The 16,607-nt window shown below is 33.6% G+C and overlaps 1 protein-coding gene across 1 annotated transcript in view; it reads left to right on the forward strand.

Annotated features, from left to right (window-relative positions):
• The window catches only part of LOC107550177 (signal-induced proliferation-associated 1-like protein 2), a 49,138-nt gene extending 34,569 nt beyond the window's left edge, over nucleotides 1-14,569 (forward strand). The window contains exons 11-17 of the mRNA XM_016231414.1: nucleotides 440-884; nucleotides 2,537-2,666; nucleotides 6,516-6,639; nucleotides 11,102-11,200; nucleotides 11,325-11,409; nucleotides 12,575-12,653; nucleotides 13,476-14,569. Coding sequence (XP_016086900.1) covers nucleotides 440-884; nucleotides 2,537-2,666; nucleotides 6,516-6,639; nucleotides 11,102-11,200; nucleotides 11,325-11,409; nucleotides 12,575-12,653; nucleotides 13,476-13,619 — 1,106 coding nt within the window. The 3' untranslated portion in view covers nucleotides 13,620-14,569. The remainder of the gene's footprint in view (nucleotides 1-439; nucleotides 885-2,536; nucleotides 2,667-6,515; nucleotides 6,640-11,101; nucleotides 11,201-11,324; nucleotides 11,410-12,574; nucleotides 12,654-13,475) is intronic.
• Nucleotides 14,570-16,607: the final 2,038 nt, after the last annotated feature.

Consider the following 16,607-nt stretch of genomic DNA (forward strand, 5'->3'; position numbering starts at 1 on the left):
AGAGGGAGCAAATGAATGAAGGACAGACCTCATTCTATTGACATGAAAATGTGTTAGTCAGTGTTTCACCAGCTGGTCAAATGTCATTCAACTCTCATAATACTTATTGATCCAAACCAACACACACACACACACACGCACACACATGCACACACACATGCACACACACACGCACACACACACACACACACACACACACACACACACACACACACACACACACACACACACAGACACACACACACACACACACACACACACTGACACACACACACACACAAAACTGCATTTTTTTTCAAATCCTATATACAGCGACTTACTCAGCATGATTTATGTAAGTCTTTGATTATATAATATACTTCAAAAAAACACACCAAAATAGCAGCATTGATCTCTTCATCCATGACTAACAGTGAAATGCGTACGCTGAAAAAATCAGCTCAAACTTTGTTTGTTGTTCTTCACGTTCTTTTCCCGTTGTTCTTGTGCTTGTCTGAGTTCAGAAGTTTCTCTGAGCTCTACCAGAAGGCCATCCAGGACGCGGAGAGCAAATCCGGAGAGGGACGGTCAGGCGAGGCATGGGTTCTGGATGACGATGAAGAAGTTGAGGTTGATGGCGGCGGAGGAGAGAAAGAGGAGAAGAAAGAGATTGAAAATAAGACGTCAGACAGTGAAACTCTAAAGCAGGAGCTTCTTGGAGAGCAGATGGGATTTCCGGAGCCCATGGAAACAGATTCGCTCCTCTCTCCGCCCAGCCTGGCTCTCATACGGGCGACTTCCCTGCAGGACAGCATGAAGAGCCAGAGCCCTGAAGTCACCCCCGTCTCTCTCACACGGAGCTACTCGCTAGAAGGATACGCTCCGTATCAGGACATCATTGAAGGGTATGCAGTTCTGTCTGTTCTGTTGGTCTGCTTCTGATTTCACTCTAAAAATGTCCTGTTTACTCCTTAACAAACAGATTAAATCAGGGTCCAAAATTACCTTTCTGCAACCGTGTTTTTTTTTCTATTATTTATATGTTATTATAGTTTTGAAGTAGGTTTTATTTTTGCATTTTCAGTTGGCATGTTAATTATAGTGTAAGTAGTTTTACAATGACATTTTTTATTTATTTATATATATTTGTCTTTAATTTATTTTTATTTTATTTTTTATTAATTTTAGTATTTCAACTTATTTTATTCCAGTTAGGTTTTTTTTTTACACATAAATGATTAAAACTACTTTTTTTAAAGTTTAATTACTAAATCTACTAAATTTTTAAAGATAATTTTAAGTTTTCATCTGACATTTACAGGATATTTTCTTTTATTTTAGCTTTATTTTAATTCACACACACAAAAAAAATGTTTTTCATTATTTTAGTTTTAGTTAACAATAACACACTTTGACTGTTTCTTAACTTTAAAAAAATACACTTTGTAATAATTAAAATTCTACATCAAAGTTTAGTTAAAATACATTGTAAATCTGTTGTTTTAATAATCATTTGTTGTGCTTTAAAGAACTACGTTTGACGTGTTGACTATCATAACACAACATAACACAACATAACATAACACAACACAACACAACACAATATAACACAATATAACACAACATAACACAACATAACACAACACAACATAACACAACACAACACAACATAACACAACATAACATAACACAACACAACACAACACAACACAACATAACATAACACAACATAACATAACACAACACAACACAACACAACACAACACAACACAACACAACACAACACAACACAACACAACACAACACAACACAACACAACACAACACAACACAACACAACACAACACAACACAACACAACACAACACAACACAACACAACACAACACAACACAACACAACACAACACAACACAACACAACACAACACAACACAACACAACACAACACAACACAACATAACATAAAGCAACGCAGCACAGCACAGCACAACACAACGTAACACCTGTAAAGTACTTGATTCTAATTTTAACTTTAGTGTTATTCAGTATTACACTATAAAGTTAGTATGTTTTAGATGTACTAAATCACAATTTCATTATTTTAAATGTGTAATTACAAATAAATACATGACACTAGTTTCGATAGAAATGATAATAAAGTATATTTTAGTTTATCATAAATGCTTGTCAGTACATTCAGCAGTGCATTAACCATATTTCAAAAAGACAATAGACATAAATTTAAATTGCAATCCATTTATCAAATTAAAATTAACATGTAGTGTCTGAAAAATCACATTCAGTTCGTACTCAATTTAATTTTTTTAAAATATATTATTTCCATAATAAATACGCTTATTAAAGTATGCTAAAGTGTACTTCTGTGGTAACCAAGATTATGCACGACCCCTTTAATTGGAAAGCGCTCCTGTTTATAAGCACGATAACACATTTGATTTCATTCAAAAGTCAAGTAGTATTTTGGATGCTGTAAAATATCCTCTTTTATGTATTCTGCTTAACTAATGTTTCTCCTCTTTGAACGTGTTTGTCTGTCAGGCATGTATATGATAACGTGGGGCTGAAAGCAAACAGGCACATCTATGAAAACCCTGGAGAGCTTTGGGACGAGACCCCTGACCTCATCCTGGCAGTCAAACCCAAAGTGCCTCCGGAGCAAGAGGAACAGGTATGCGGTTCATTATGAGACTGTATAGATTAGATAAGATTGTTTTTTGCATCAAAGTCACTAGTCACTTGCTAATCATGCTAGCAACATGCTAATCATGCTAGTGTCATGCTAGTCACTTGTTAATCATGCTAACATCATGATAGTCACTTGCTAATCATGCTAGTCACTTTGCTAATCATGCTAGCAACATGCTAGTAACATGATAATCATGCTAGCGACATGCTAGTGACTTGCTAATCATGCTAGCAGCATGCTAGTCACTTGCTAATCATGCTAGAAACATGCTAGCGAAATGCTAGTAACGTGCTAATCATGCTAGCGACATGCCGGTCACTTGCTAATCATACTAGTAACATGTTAATCATGCTAGAAACATGCAAGTGAAATGCTAGTAACCTGCTAATCATGCTAACAACATGCTAGTAGCATGTTAATCATGCTAGAAACATGCTAGCGACATGCTAGTAAACTGCTAATCATGCTAACAACATGCTAGTAGCATGTTAATCATGCTAGAAAAATGTTAGCGACATGCTAGTAAATAAACGCTAGTAAATAACGCTAGTAAATAAAGTCACTAGTCACTATGCTAGAAAAATGCTAGCGACATGCTAGTAAATAAATGATAATAAATAAATAAATAAAGTCACTAGTCACTTGTTAATCATGCTAGCAACATGCTAATCATGCTGGTGACATGCTAGTAACATGCTAATCATGCTAGTGACATGCTAGTGACTTGCTAATCATGCTAGAAACATGCTAGCGACATGCTAGTAACGTGCTAATCATGCTAGCGGCATGCTAGTCACTTGCTAATCATGCTAGAAACATACTAGCGACATGCCAGTCACTTGCTAATCATGCTATTAACATGTTAATCATGCTAGAAACAGGCAAGCGACATGCTAGTAACCTGCTAATCATGCTAGCGACATGCCAGTCACTTGCTAATCATACTAGTAACATGTTAATCATGCTAGAAACATGCAAGTGAAATGCTAGTAACCTGCTAATCATTATAACAACATGCTAATAGCATGTTAATCATGCTAGAAACATGCTAGCAACATGCTAGTAAATAAACGCTAGTAAATAAAGTCACTAGTCACTTGCTAATCATGCTAGCGAAATGCTAGTTTCTTACTAGTCATGTTAGCAACATGCGAATCACTTGCTAATCTTGCTAGCAACATGCTAGTAACATGTTAATCATGCTAGAAACATGCTAGCTACACGCTAGTAAATTGTTAATCATGCCCGCAAAATATGCTACTAACAGGCTAATCATGCTAAAAACATGCTAATCATGCTAGAATCATGTTATCAACATCTATCTAATCTATCTAAATGTTCAAACTTCAGGCTTTTACAACTGCTTTAAACTTTCAGGCTAGGCTTTCTCAAGCCAACCTAAAGTTTGTCTTGATGAACCTTTTTTATCAAAACATATTTTTGAGCTGAAAAGACAAAAACATGCAATAAATATAATTACTATAATGAAATTAAATCTAAATCTTATAGTTAATTACTATAATAAACTATTAAGGAAGTATTCCATATTCCATTTAAAAAAATAATAAAAAATAAATATTTCCATGAGTTTTCTTGGTCTGGAAATAGCTATTTAAAATTCCCTGTTATTCTGTGAATCGTTGTTTCAGTCAAGAATCAACTTAAAATGCTAGAAATCGTATGAAGGTCGTTTTTAAACCAGGGTAAAAACTTAAAAACTTTAAAAAAAAATTACTGAAATAAAATCTAATATTTAAAAAAAAAAATCAACATTTCTCATTTTCATTTCATTTAACTTGAGTACTAAAATAACTAATCCTGAAATAAAAATGAATAAACTAAAACAAAATATTATAAAAACTATATACATATGTACATATACATAATATACACATATTTAAGAAAACAAACAACACAATCAATTTACTTAAGCTTTAACTAAAAGTTTAATTGAAACAGAAAATATTAAAATACAAACTAATTCTAAATATTAATAAACTATAACAAAATAGTTTCAAGCCAAGCGCACTTAGGAAAGTATTCCATATTCCAATTTTTTTTTTTCATGATATTTCTCAGTCTGGAAATACTATTTTTTTATGACCATGAGAACACCACATTTAACTTATATATACATATATACATATATATATTGAATGATACTTTACCAAATCATGATTCATTCGTTTTTTAACGTTTTAAATAGATTCTCGACCGAAACAAATGATTCATGATTCAAAAATCCATGTTCCAGGATTGATGCATATGCATCGGCATAGATACACCAAGAAAACAAGTGAATCATTACACGCCTAACTATGAGGCTTACTTAAAAACAATATTAAGGGCATTGACACTTACAGAAGAGCACAATGCATCGAAGCACCTGAATCATGGCATGATGTGCTGCTGTTGTCTCCCACACAGAGGGCATCTGATGGATCCGCTTGTGTAACTCTCTGTATTTGGAAAGTGATTGCTGCTTTCAGAAGGGTTTTAACCTCTCAGATCTGTCTCCCACTCTCTCTCTCTCTTTCCTTCCTTTCTGTTCCTCCCACTTCATCCTTTCCCTTCTTCCCCTTATAAAATCACTTTCTCTCACTCGCTGTATTTCCTGCCTTTTATCTACGCATTGAGTAATAATTATGTGTTGATTTATTTATTAGTTAGTTTGTTGATTGCTGTGATGAGTCTTTTGTTTTTAACTCAGTGTAAAGCTTTTAATGATACCAAATTGATCAGTAATTAAGTATAAATTAAATTAATAAATATACTTTTGGTTTGCATCCATCACATACAATTCAAACGGATGAACGGACAAACGAATAAATAAATAAATGTACTCAGTGGGACAAAAGAGAAAGTATGATAAATGTGACAAGAAAATGCAGGAAATATTTATTTATTTGATTGTTTTGAGTCTCTTTTTTAACTCTGTGTAAAGCTGTCTTTTAATGATACCAGATTTATCATTAATTATGTATAATTTATATATTGCTTTTGGTTTGCATCCATCAAATAAAATGAAAAACAATAAATAAAACGTGTAATTATTACTCAATGTACTCAGTGGGACAAACGAGAAAGTATGATGAATATGATGAGAAAATAGAGGAATATTCATTTACTTATTTATTTAGTTATTTATTTGACTGACAGACAGATTGATTGATTTATTGATTGATTTGAGTCTTTTGTTTTGTAAAACTTGTTTTATTGCTGCCAAACTTATCATTAATCATTTTTTGGTTTGCATTAATACAATAAAATTCGAATGAATGAATGAATAATACTCAGTGAGACAAAAGAGAAAGTATGATGAAGGAAACATTTTATTGATTCATTGGTTGTTTTGAGTCTTGTTTTTAACTCAGTGTAAAGCATTTTTTTAATGATACCAGACTTATCATGCGTTAATCAAATAAAATTCACATACATATGTACATACATATATACATGGAATTAATGATTTAAAGAACCTTTAATTTGTAGCATTTAATTCTCTGTATTACACTTTATGCATAATTGCGACACTCTAAAAAATGCTGGATTGTTTTAACCCAACTGTGGGTCAAATATTGACTAACCCAACTGTTGGGTTAAATTTTTCAATTACATTTTTAACCCAAAAGTTGGGTTAGTCCATATTTGACCAAAAGTTGGGTTCAAACAACCCAGCATGTTTTAGAGTGTACATACATATAACAGTACAATAAATTTGAGGTTTAATTTCAAGCAAAATAACTATATTGTTATATACATTTACTATGATATTGTGGTCATACTGCCTGCTTCTACTCATTGATGGTTTCGTTCCTCCTCTCTGTCTAGTTTGTGTGTGATCAGGGGCCTGAAGAGAGGCCGTCGGTCAGTGATGTGACCTTGAGATCCTCCTGCATGGAAAGTGCAGAAAGAAACTCCAGAGCTCTGAGCCTCCATAACTCCATCACTAAGAGTAAGTGTTTCTTAATGTTAACAGGATAATACAGAGTAAATGTATTATTTTTAAATGACTGATATAGTTAATGTTATGGTCCAGACCACTGTTGCTACAGCAGGCCATTATCTGCAGTGGGTTATTAAATAATCCTTCATACAAGTACTTCCACAGTGACTGTGTGGCTTCAAAACATCTAATGCTTTATTTTAGCTTCATTGGTAATATACAAGTGCAGTTTCCACAAGTACAGACAGGATATTTTGATATATTAAACTGTGAGAGGTTTAATTCTGTAATTAATAGAAAAACAGCAGGAGCTCTTTCATTTAATCTAAAGGCTGGAATGTGTACAAATCTGAACAGATTTTACAGATCATACACATGGTTACAGAGAAAAACTGGGCATCCTCCACGAATCAACTGAAGATCACACAACTTTCAATTTTCATTTAGTTTCGCTTGTAATACTAAAAAAACTCAAACTAAAACTGAAGTAAGAATTAATAAAAACAATAATACAAATGACAAAAACACAACAAATTACACTCTAAAAAATGCTGGGTTATTTCAACCCAACTTTGGGTCAAATATGGACTAACCCAACTTTTGGGTTAAAAATTTAATTGAAAAATGTAACCCAAGTTGGGTTGAAATAACCCAGCATTTTTTAGAGTGTACTAAAACTTTAAAATTTTAATTAAAAACAGAAAGTATAAACATAAAAACTAATGGTTCAATGGATCACAAAACTCACGGTTCTGATCATATTACGGTTTTTGAGGCACGCATTGGATCGTGTTTTTGGATCAGCAAGAAACAAAATATTTCAATGTAACTTTGCTTTCTATTTATTACTTAAAGCTAAGTACTTATTCAATCCACCGCAAAAACTACTATCCTAACTAAGAAAATTCAAACATGATAATTAAACAGCCAATAAAAAATAAGAACAATTACACAAATTACAAGCATAGATAAACACAGAACAAAGTTACAATTAAAATAAGGTCCAACCGTAGTTTTCAGGTACAGAAATGTAATAATTAAGTGTAAAATAACAAATAAAAATTAAATATAGATTCATCTTTGTCAAAGCTGTCTTTTGTTGTTTGATTAGCAGTAATAACAGCAGCAGGTATTTATAGGCTGCTGTACCTTTAAGACCTAATTTACGGGTCCGATATAATGATACACATCCGATTTCTTTGTCAGCTGTTATCGTTCACATAAGACATAACCGACCGCGTTTACCAGAATGATTGTTGATATGGGTATTTTGTCATAATTTTATGTGTATGTGTCTCTTCAAATGCAAGGTGATCCAGTTCAGTGTTTGCTCACCGTCTGAAACATGCCTCTCTGCATATGCAAGCTTCATGTGTGTGTGGCTGTGTGCACAGAAAACAGCGTGCGAGTACCGAATCGAGTTCTCTTTCAACTCTTTTTGTGCTGGAATGGTTAAAAATCTCCTGAGTGTGTAAACATGTACACAATGATAAACTTTCACTCTATTATGGTTCAATTTTGCAACTAATCCGCGGGTCACATGTATGCCAAACCGTGGGGCCTGGTCTGTACGGATCACGGATCAATTATGATCCATTCAACCCCTAATAAAAACTAATTCAAAATATAATTATTAATTATAAGTATTAATTTCTCAAACATGGTCAGTATGGCCTGTTTGCAATGGGAGTTGTATGTGAGTGGCATTAGTCCGTTTCGATACATCATACACTACAGTATTCTAAAAACGATATTCTAAAATCAGAATATCAAAGAAAGAAAGAAGGGGTAAATAATGCTACAACATTTATTACGGTTTAGTGTTATATTGGTTTGTTGATTACTGTAATGATTTATTTTAAAAATAATTGTCATTATTGCTTGTTTTAACTAAAAACAAATGTAGAAAACATGCCTTGAATATTTTGCTTCCCTTTCAGGGAGAGAAAGATACATTTTAGATCCTATTCTTCATCTGTTACTACTGGTGTTCCTCAAAGCTCCGTCTTGGGCCCTCTTTTATTTATTATCTACCTATTACCTCTTGGTCATATGTTTAAGAAATCTGGTATTAATTTCAACTGCCATGCAGATGACATCCAGCTCTATTTGTCCTCCAAGCCTCTACTCTTCTTTCTTCTTCCCTTTTGGACTGTTTAGATGAAATCAAAGCCTGGTTCTCGTGCAATTTTCTCAAGCTAAATACCAATAAAACTGAAGTTCTTCTTGTTGGTACTAAATCCAATTTGGCAAAATCCGACAGTTTCACTTACTATTGATAATTCCATATTTTCCCCATCTTCTCAGGTTAAGAGTCTGGGTATATATATATATATATATATATATATATATAATAAGATGAAATATAGATAAATCATGATAAAAAAATATAGAAATATAGATATCATGATAGACTGTTTTTAATACTAACTTTCTCTGTTAGTATTTTGCACTGTTCATCACCTCACCTTCTTTTGTATTCTTTTGTCTTTAGCTACAGGGAGGCTCTGTTCCTCCTCTTCCTCTGGGAGGTTTCATTTTCCCTTACTCCTGCTTTCAGTCTCTTTTGTTTCTAAGCTTTTTTACAGTAAATGCTGCCTACTTAAAAATAAGCTGATCTACGACCAGCCTCCGCTTCATAAGCAAATTTAGCAAGCTTTAAAAGATACGAATCAAGGCCTGAATGGCACTGACATTTTCAAATGAGTGTAAAGCTCAGACAGATGGGGCTAGGCTAGGGCTGGTTGGGATAAGGGTATTAAACGGCCTCAAATCAAGACACTGTTTCTGGGCCATCTGTTGTGTGCCTCTGCCCCTCGATCGTTGTGCAGTTACATCTTCCAGGCCCTTCTTTAAAATGCATATGGGTGTGCATGTGTAAATACTCAACAAACTCAGACTGTCAGTAAGGAACCACCTCTCACTTTCTGCAATTGGGGGCAGAGTTAGAAGTTATTGGCAAATGATTAAAAAACCAAGCCTAACTGCAGTTAAAATTTTATTTCCACGTATAAAGTTATTATCAGTTATATGTTGTATTTGCATGTGCGTGAAATTTTAGATCAGTTTTAATAATATTTTGTCATGCCTTGATGAAGTGCACTTATTTTGATGTGTTGACTAACATACAAAAGCACATGTAAAGTACTTGATTGTAATTTTTACATTAAAAGTGGATATATTTGAAATGTACTAAATTGCAACTTCATCAGTACAAATGTGTAATTACAAATATATTTAAATGCATGGCATACAAGTTTCGGTTACACTTTATTTTGAGGTGTCCTTGTTACAGTGTAATTATACATATAAGTACTGAGTAATATTAATTAACTACATGTACTTACTACATGGTTAGGATTAGGGTTACTTGCATGTAATTATGCATAATTCATTGTTATTATAATAGTAAGTACATGTAACATATGTAACAAGCACACCTTAAAATAAAGTGTTACCCAAGATTCAATAGAGATGACATTAAGGTATTTTAGTTTATCATAAATGCTTGTCAGTACATTCAGCAGTACTTTAATCATATTTCAAAGACAATAGAAATAATTATGAAATTACATATAAAGATGTAAGATGTTCAGTAAGTCCTACTTAGTGGGTCAGAAAGCTCTCTAAATTTCAGCTTGTTGCATTAAATATAAATTTCAACTATAATGCATTTGTATTTAACTCTAATTAACATGCAATTAGGTGTCAGAAAACATTACATTTCATTCTTTTAAACTGTATTATTTCCCTAATAAGGCATCATACATCCTACGCCTTTCACTTGGACAAACACATGAACTGTAAAAATTGTTATTAATTTTTAGAATCATTTTTAATGCTATTTTCAGATTTAAGAACAGACTAAATGCTTATTTATATTTCTGCGCCCGATTCATGCTGTAAGCTCTGCATAGTTGCAGTGGTTAAAGTGTATATCCTGTGCCGTACGTCTCTCCAGTGTAACTCATGTCGCATCTACACAGACCACAACAGCTGTGATTGGTCCAATTTGTAACCAGAGACCCTCAGGATGATAAAAAAAAATGCATTGGGGATGAATGTAATGGAGAACAGAGAAGGTCATAAACCATAAATTAATCTTGTTATCCAAAAATGTGTCATAGTTTATTTGTTTAAGCATAGAACAATAATTTCAGTCTTGACAGATGAAGAGAGAATTCCATTAAACTCCAAACAGTTGCAAATGTGACTGTCTGCACTAAAAAAAGGAGTCGAAACAATTTTAACTAGCAATTAAGAAATTGCTAGTAAATCTCACAATTAATTACAAAGAAACGGCATGTAACACATGGTTTTAAACATGAATTATTGAAGTAGAAAGACTGAAATAGTATGTAGAATGTTATATATATATATATATATATATATATATATATATACAGTGCAGATAATAAATGATAAATACTCTCCACAAAGACCTTTTACAATATATTTTTGTTGATTTCAGTTCTCTCAGAGACAGCAGATTCGTCTGAAGAAGAGTGGCAGTCGATTTCTGATCTGGCCAACGCCTGCCGGAACATTCTGGAAGCTTTGTCTCGAGAAGGTGAGAAATTTGTGTTTGAACATGTGAAAGTGTGAGTTTAGTCTGTTCACTGAAGAATGCTGGCCTGGCTACTTTTCTGTGACAAGATGGAGTATTAATATTGTAATGTCCTGCTTGGTTTCAGACCGGAAGTCAGGAGATGAATCACAAGCATCCCCAGAAAACCAGTCAGGTCAGACAGAAACCAGGTTTAAAGACATCAAGGACAGGTGAGGCTGACTGTGCCATGAACTCTTCGACATTAGATTACACAGCGCTCAAAACATGAGGCAAGACGGTTAGCAAATGTTCCTTCACAACTCAAAGAGAACTTTAAATCTGACAGCTTTTATGGAACAGTACTGTAAATGTTACAGAACCCCTCAGAAGTTTGGGGACAGTAACATTTATTTATTCATTGAAAGGAATTAACACTTTTAGCAGCAAATCAGCATATTATACTGATTTCTGAAGGATCATGTGACACTGAAGACTGGAGTAATGATGCTGAAAATACAGCTTTGATCACAGCAATCAATTGCATTTGACCATATATTCAAATAATTAAATTGTTACACTATTTCACAATATCGCAATTTCAAAATAAAAGTTCAAGTCCTCCCTTTGAGTTTGCGTGTTTTGATGTCCACATTCTTGTTCAAGAAATTACAGTGGCTGGAGCATTTCTATCATAAAGAAGTGGGCAAATATTAAAGATTAAGTAAACATTTGAATTAAAGGTTGTTTGGCCAGTAATAAACAAGGATTTGTTCACCAGTCCATTGGCGCCCCCTGGAGACATGTGTTATAATATATACTGTACATAAGATGATCGTTATATTATGTATTTTAACAGTGTTGTTCTATAAAACCATATGATTACTTGCTTTTGATACTTTATTTGAACAAAATTGTATTGCCTCATTGTTATTATATGTGTATTTTATGTCATTTTAAAGGCTTGGGTCTTTGCTTAGGTCTATTACCACAAAAAATATCCGATTACTCGATTACCAAAATAATCATTTGTGACAGCCCTACACAATATTAAGCAAAAATACTATGATAATAATCAGAAATGTTTCTTGAGCAACACATCAGCATATTAGAATGACTTCTGAAGGATCGTGTGACACTGAAGACTGGAGTAATGATGCTGAAAATACAGCTTTGATCACAGGAATAAATTACATTTGACCATATATTCAGATAGAAAACTGCTTTTTTAAATTGCAATAATATTTCACAATTTTACTGTATTTTTGATCACCAAATGCAGCCTTGGTGAGCAGAAGAGACGTCTTTCAAAAACATTAACACATCTGAATTAATCCAAACTGGGACATCATTTTGTTTTGTTTTTTGGTGTTCTTCTTTCTCTCCCTGCCTTCGCAGTGACTCGCCTGGTCACCTCGAGGAGAAAGTGTCCCAGTTAGAGGCCATGCTGAAGCGACTGCAGGACGACCTCCAAAAGGTACTTTGTCCAATAAATATACATTCCAATTGAAATTTGTTAAATTATTTTGCTTTTTAATGTATTGCCATTGGTGAAGTGTCAAGCAAATATATAGAAAAGTTTGGGGTCAGTAAGAATTATATATACTGTATATATATATATATATATATTTTGTTTTAGGAAATTATTACTTTTATTCAGCAATAATGCATTAAATTAATCAAAAGTGAAGAAATTCAAGTAAATGTTTCATGGTTTTCTTCGAAAATATTAAGCAGCAAAAACTGTTTTCAACATTGATAATAATCAGAAATGTTTCTTGAGCAGCAGATCAGCATATTATACTGATTTCTGAAGATCATGTGACACTGAAGACTGGAGTAATGATGCTGAAAATACAGCTATAAATTGCATTTTACTATATTAACATGGAAAACAGTTATTTTAAATTGTAACAATATTTCACAATTTACTATTTTTACTGTATATTTGATCAAATAAATGCAGCTTTGGTGAACAGAAGAGACTTCTTAGACTTCACGGCACTGTGTATACATGCAAACCTCTAGTAAATCAGGGCCTCAATGTAAGAATCAGTTTTTTGTTCTTCTAATGATCTAAGGATCAATGTTTGCATTGCATGTAATAGTGTGGCGTATTTCGTTGTATGTGCAAATCAAGCAAGCCATCTTTTCCCCAGCTTCAGCCATTGTCTTCATCTGTGTGTCATTCCATCGACATATTCAGGCATAGCAACCCCTCATGGCGTGGATGTGTCCTGCCAATACAGAGTGAGAACGCTCAACCCTGAAAGTCATTATGTTTGCATGCATCCCACAGGAGAAAGAAGACAAGGCAATGCTGCAAGCAGAGGTGCAAAATCTCAGGCAGAACAACCAGCGGTTGCAGGAGGAGTCCCAGAGCACCGTGGCACGGCTCATTAAAGTCACCGAACTGCTCTGCAACGTCAACAAACCATGTTAGCATCGAAGGCCAAACCATGGCAGCGAGAAAGATCAGAAGACGCACGAAAAGGCCAATGAAAATGTTAGCAAATCCCTAAAAATGTCCCTTAAGTGACAAGAACATTGACAAGCCTTACTAGAAAAGTGCACGCAAACAAACTGGTCGGCTTAAGTACGTTCTTACTCAAATGAATCTTACTATTATTAACATCTCCGTTGCACCCTAAAAGGTTTTCAGGGCTAGATTTACATAGTGCCATCACTGTGACAGCGTGTTAACAACGATAGCCTGTGGTGCAAGATCCGATCTGGTCGGAAACTCTTAATCATTGGCTAATGTTGTTCAAAAACATCGGAATGTCCAAAAGTCATCATTTGCAACCTGCAGACTCGACTTTAGAAAACATTTAGTGACAATAAATGTTCAAAATCATATTATCTTTAAGTATTTTTCATCCGATTCCTACATAGTGAACCGGATGGTCACAAGCAAATGATCGTGTCCAGATACCGAGCAATACATTCTAATTAGAGACCTTATTTGTGTTGAAATAGGTGGCTTCAGTGTATATACTAGAGGAAAATTATTAACATGTCAGTGTAATTGTAACCCTCTATTAAACATCACAGTATCAGAAATGGGCAGAGCACGTTCAAACCTTTTTCTCTGCTGGCAGTGGGTTAAAGGCTTCTTGCTCATCTCTAGAGTGACAACACCAAGAGCGAAAATCATCAAATGTGTGCATTTTGGTAAACTTGTTTTTGACTGCCCTTGTGAAAAAGAAGTGCGCTTGATTGTATTGAATGTGCACTTGTAGCACTTTCATGACGATATTTCTTAATACACTTAAGTACACTTTTAAAAAGTTATAAGTGCATTCTAAATCAGTTAAAATCATTTTTGTCGTACTTTAAAGAAGTCCACTTATTTTGATGTGTTTATTCATATACTAAAGCACATGCAAAGCACTTGATTATAATTTTAACCGTAGTGTGTTATTCAATATTACATTTAAAGTTAATACATTTTAAATGTACTAAATTACAAATGTGCAATTAAAAAATATGTTTCATTAGAAATTACATTATATTTGAGTTTATCATAAATGCTTGTCAGTACATTCAGCAGTACTTTAACCCTATTTCAAAGACAATAGAATCATTAAGTTAGAAATCCTATTTAAGTAGGTCAAAAAGACACTCTTAAGTGCTTTTTGCTTTTTTAAATAAATTAATTGCAATTGCATTAATTATAAATTTAAACTATAACAATTATGAACTTTTCATTTCATTGCAATTAATACTTAACATGCAGTTTAAGTGTCTAAAAACAATACACACTTAAGTTTGTTCTTTTTAAGTGTATAATTTCTGTAATAATACTTTTTAATATATATATATATATATATATATATATACTTATACTTTTTAAAAGTGTATGTCATTTTCACAAGTGTACAAAATGCGAGAACAGGCAAATATGATTTTCTGTGTTAATCGGTAAAATGTTTCTTGTTTTAGCACTGAACATTTGAGGTTAAAATTCATTCCTCCTTTAAATAGCCACTTGAATTCAGAATCCAGGCATCAGAATTCAGCACTGGAATAATTCGCTGGACTTGTTTTGTATATTTTATGATTATGACACAAAAAATAAAAAAATGCTAATTTCATGCATTTTCACAGTCGTAGAACTGTCCATTTGGATGTTAGTAATGGGACAAAGTGTATGCCGTGATTTTTTTTTTATTTCTTTCTTTTCTTTTCTTTTTTTTTTTGTATGACGCCTTATGCCTGATCCCACTGAATCTGAACAGCTCTTGATTTGAGAAGAAAACAATTCTTAGTGTTAAGTTACTAAGGAAAGCATGACTTAAAATAGACCATTTCTATTAATAAAGATTGCAGCCAATTTGATTCGTGTTCTCACAAAGATTTAAGAGACAAGCCAGACCAGTTCTACTTTGTTCTCACACGAATTGCCTAGAGTGCTTTATGTTGAACTGTGAGACAGCACTTATTTATAAAACTGCTATTTTGTGTCTTTCCTAATTGCACCCAAATATCACTCTTTACCTCACCTAAAGGTGCATTGCTAATGTGACGAGAAGAAGAGCAAAATGACTGGACTCTTGCCTGCACACACTCACGAAACATGCCGGACTTGAACGAAATGCACAGCACCACCGCAAAGGGAAACGAAATGTTAAATAACCATCCTTCAGCATTACTGTACATCACACATCATGTCATCTCCCCTTCAAATGCTTTTATTTTAGAGTCACTGTGATAACCTGGTACCAGCAGATTCTGATGTATTACAATGAAATCTATATATCTTTATTCCTCTCTGTGAAGAAGTGTAGAGCCAAAATAAGTGTTACTTCCCTCTGATGTGTGTAAAACTGTATCCAGATGGAATATGATTAGTTGTTGCCGTTTGTTGAGTTTGAAGAATGCAAACAGACAGGAAGTACACTGATGCAATCGGTAATGCATTTTGTGGGTTTTACTTAGCTAAAGAGCAGTGTAAAAGAACTATTTCCTGTTCATCTGTGTGCAACATAGTCCTTTAGATCATAGGAGGCTGTGAAAGCACGCCAGTGCGACAAGCAATTTCTAAGCCACCTTGTGTATCTGTGTATGTATTTATAAAAATGTAATAACTTATTAATCTTGAAAATGTGGATGTTATTGCTAGATGTGTATATTTGAAGTGGATGGGATGCAAATTTGTGAGCCAATGAATGTTTTTTTATGTTATTTTAAATTGTAAGAATATTAAGGCATGACATGATAGCAGGTGGTCATATTTTGTTTTACTGGAATAATATCAATCGTTAAGACATTCTCCGTAGTGGAAAACTCCTGAAATTACACTGGAAAGGAACTCAACCATGGCTGCTTGAAAAATGATGTAACATTCCATCTTTTCATGTTCTTAACAGTTTTATCATTATTTTTGTTTCATTGTCAAACCTGTATTGTGAATTTACCTTTTGTTCGA

This window comes from Sinocyclocheilus grahami, unplaced genomic scaffold (assembly GCF_001515645.1).
Source record: "Sinocyclocheilus grahami isolate Dianchi unplaced genomic scaffold, SAMN03320097.WGS_v1.1 scaffold390.1, whole genome shotgun sequence".
In the NCBI taxonomy this organism is placed as follows: Eukaryota; Metazoa; Chordata; class Actinopteri; order Cypriniformes; family Cyprinidae; genus Sinocyclocheilus; species Sinocyclocheilus grahami.